General features: G+C 34.6%; 1 protein-coding gene across 1 annotated transcript in view; it reads right to left on the bottom strand.

Moving 5' to 3' along the window:
• Positions 1–498: 498 nt before the first annotated feature.
• The window catches only part of LOC112502499 (repetitive proline-rich cell wall protein 1), a 2,502-nt gene continuing 1,828 nt past the window's right edge, over positions 499–1,172 (bottom strand). Inside the window, exon 3 of the mRNA XM_025106442.1 lies at positions 499–1,160. Within this exon, the coding sequence (XP_024962210.1) occupies positions 840–1,160 (321 nt within the window). The 3' untranslated portion in view covers positions 499–839. The remainder of the gene's footprint in view (positions 1,161–1,172) is intronic.

Here is a 1,172-nt window from a genome sequence, read left to right as displayed (position 1 = left end):
ATAATAATACGTAAATTACGTAAATTTTAATATATATATATATATTTTAATTAAATAAATTAATACATAATATATAATAAGGGTTAAATATAAAATTTTACAAAATAAAAGATATAAATAAAAATGAAAATGTAAGTTGGAGGGTAAAAATTGTAAATTTACAAAATCAGATTTTTTAAAATTAGTGAGTCCCACACAAACAACCCTATTTCTACCAATAAAACTAAAACTATCCTATTTCTACAAACTCTTTTCAAAACTACCCTATTTTTGCAAAAAACTCCCTTGAAGCAGAGGAATGGTGGTCTTTATATTTTCCATTCCTGAACTTATTAGGATTTACTTGATTTTATTAGTAAAAAAACCATGCTGTTGTTATGAAGTAAGTAGATAAGGAATGGAACAGAGGACAAGGACCAGTTATATTCTATATACCAGTGCTTCAACAACATCATCAAAATTTTGATGACATTCTTTATCAGGGAAAGAACTGATGAATGAAGAAAACTTGTGTACGTAAATGAAAGAAATCCTTAGATGAGAACAATCCAAGAATTACAAATAATTATAAAGACAACTATTCAAGTTGCCACATAAACAAATCAAACTTAATTAAATTGGAACATTTACCAACTCCATTAAATACCTCAAATTCACACACACACACACACACACTGCCCATGAACAAAATAGACATCTATCCATCTATATGCATCATTATCTTCTTCTCTGCATCAACTGCATGCCATCATCCCACCTTCCAATCTTTATTACTTTCTTCATCCTACATACATGCATACGACTTACCAAATTTAAATAATTTCAATGGGAATGGAAGCTTATGGATGAGGAGGTAGGGGTATGATGGGATGGTGATATTTTTTTGGAGGAATGGTGGGGAGAGGAGGAAGCTTGGGGAGTGAAAATGGTGGGCATGGTTTTTTATAGAATGGTGGTAGAGGCTTGTAAACTGGAATAGGTGGTGGCAAGATTTTGGGATGGGGCTTGTAAACTGGAATAGGTGGTGGCAAGATTTTGGGATGGGGCTTGTAAACTGGCGGCTCTGGCTTCGGCTTGTAAACTGGGGGCTCTGGCTTCGGCTTCGGCTTGTAAACTGGGGGCTCTGGCTTCGGCTTGTAAACTGGGGGCTCTGGCTTTGGCTTGTAAACTGG

The sequence above is a fragment of the Cynara cardunculus genome, unplaced genomic scaffold, assembly GCF_001531365.2.
Source record: "Cynara cardunculus var. scolymus isolate 2C unplaced genomic scaffold, CcrdV1 Un_Scaffold_1512, whole genome shotgun sequence".
NCBI lineage: Eukaryota > Viridiplantae > Streptophyta > Magnoliopsida > Asterales > Asteraceae > Cynara > Cynara cardunculus.
This window is presented reverse-complemented; position numbering and strand designations above follow the sequence as displayed.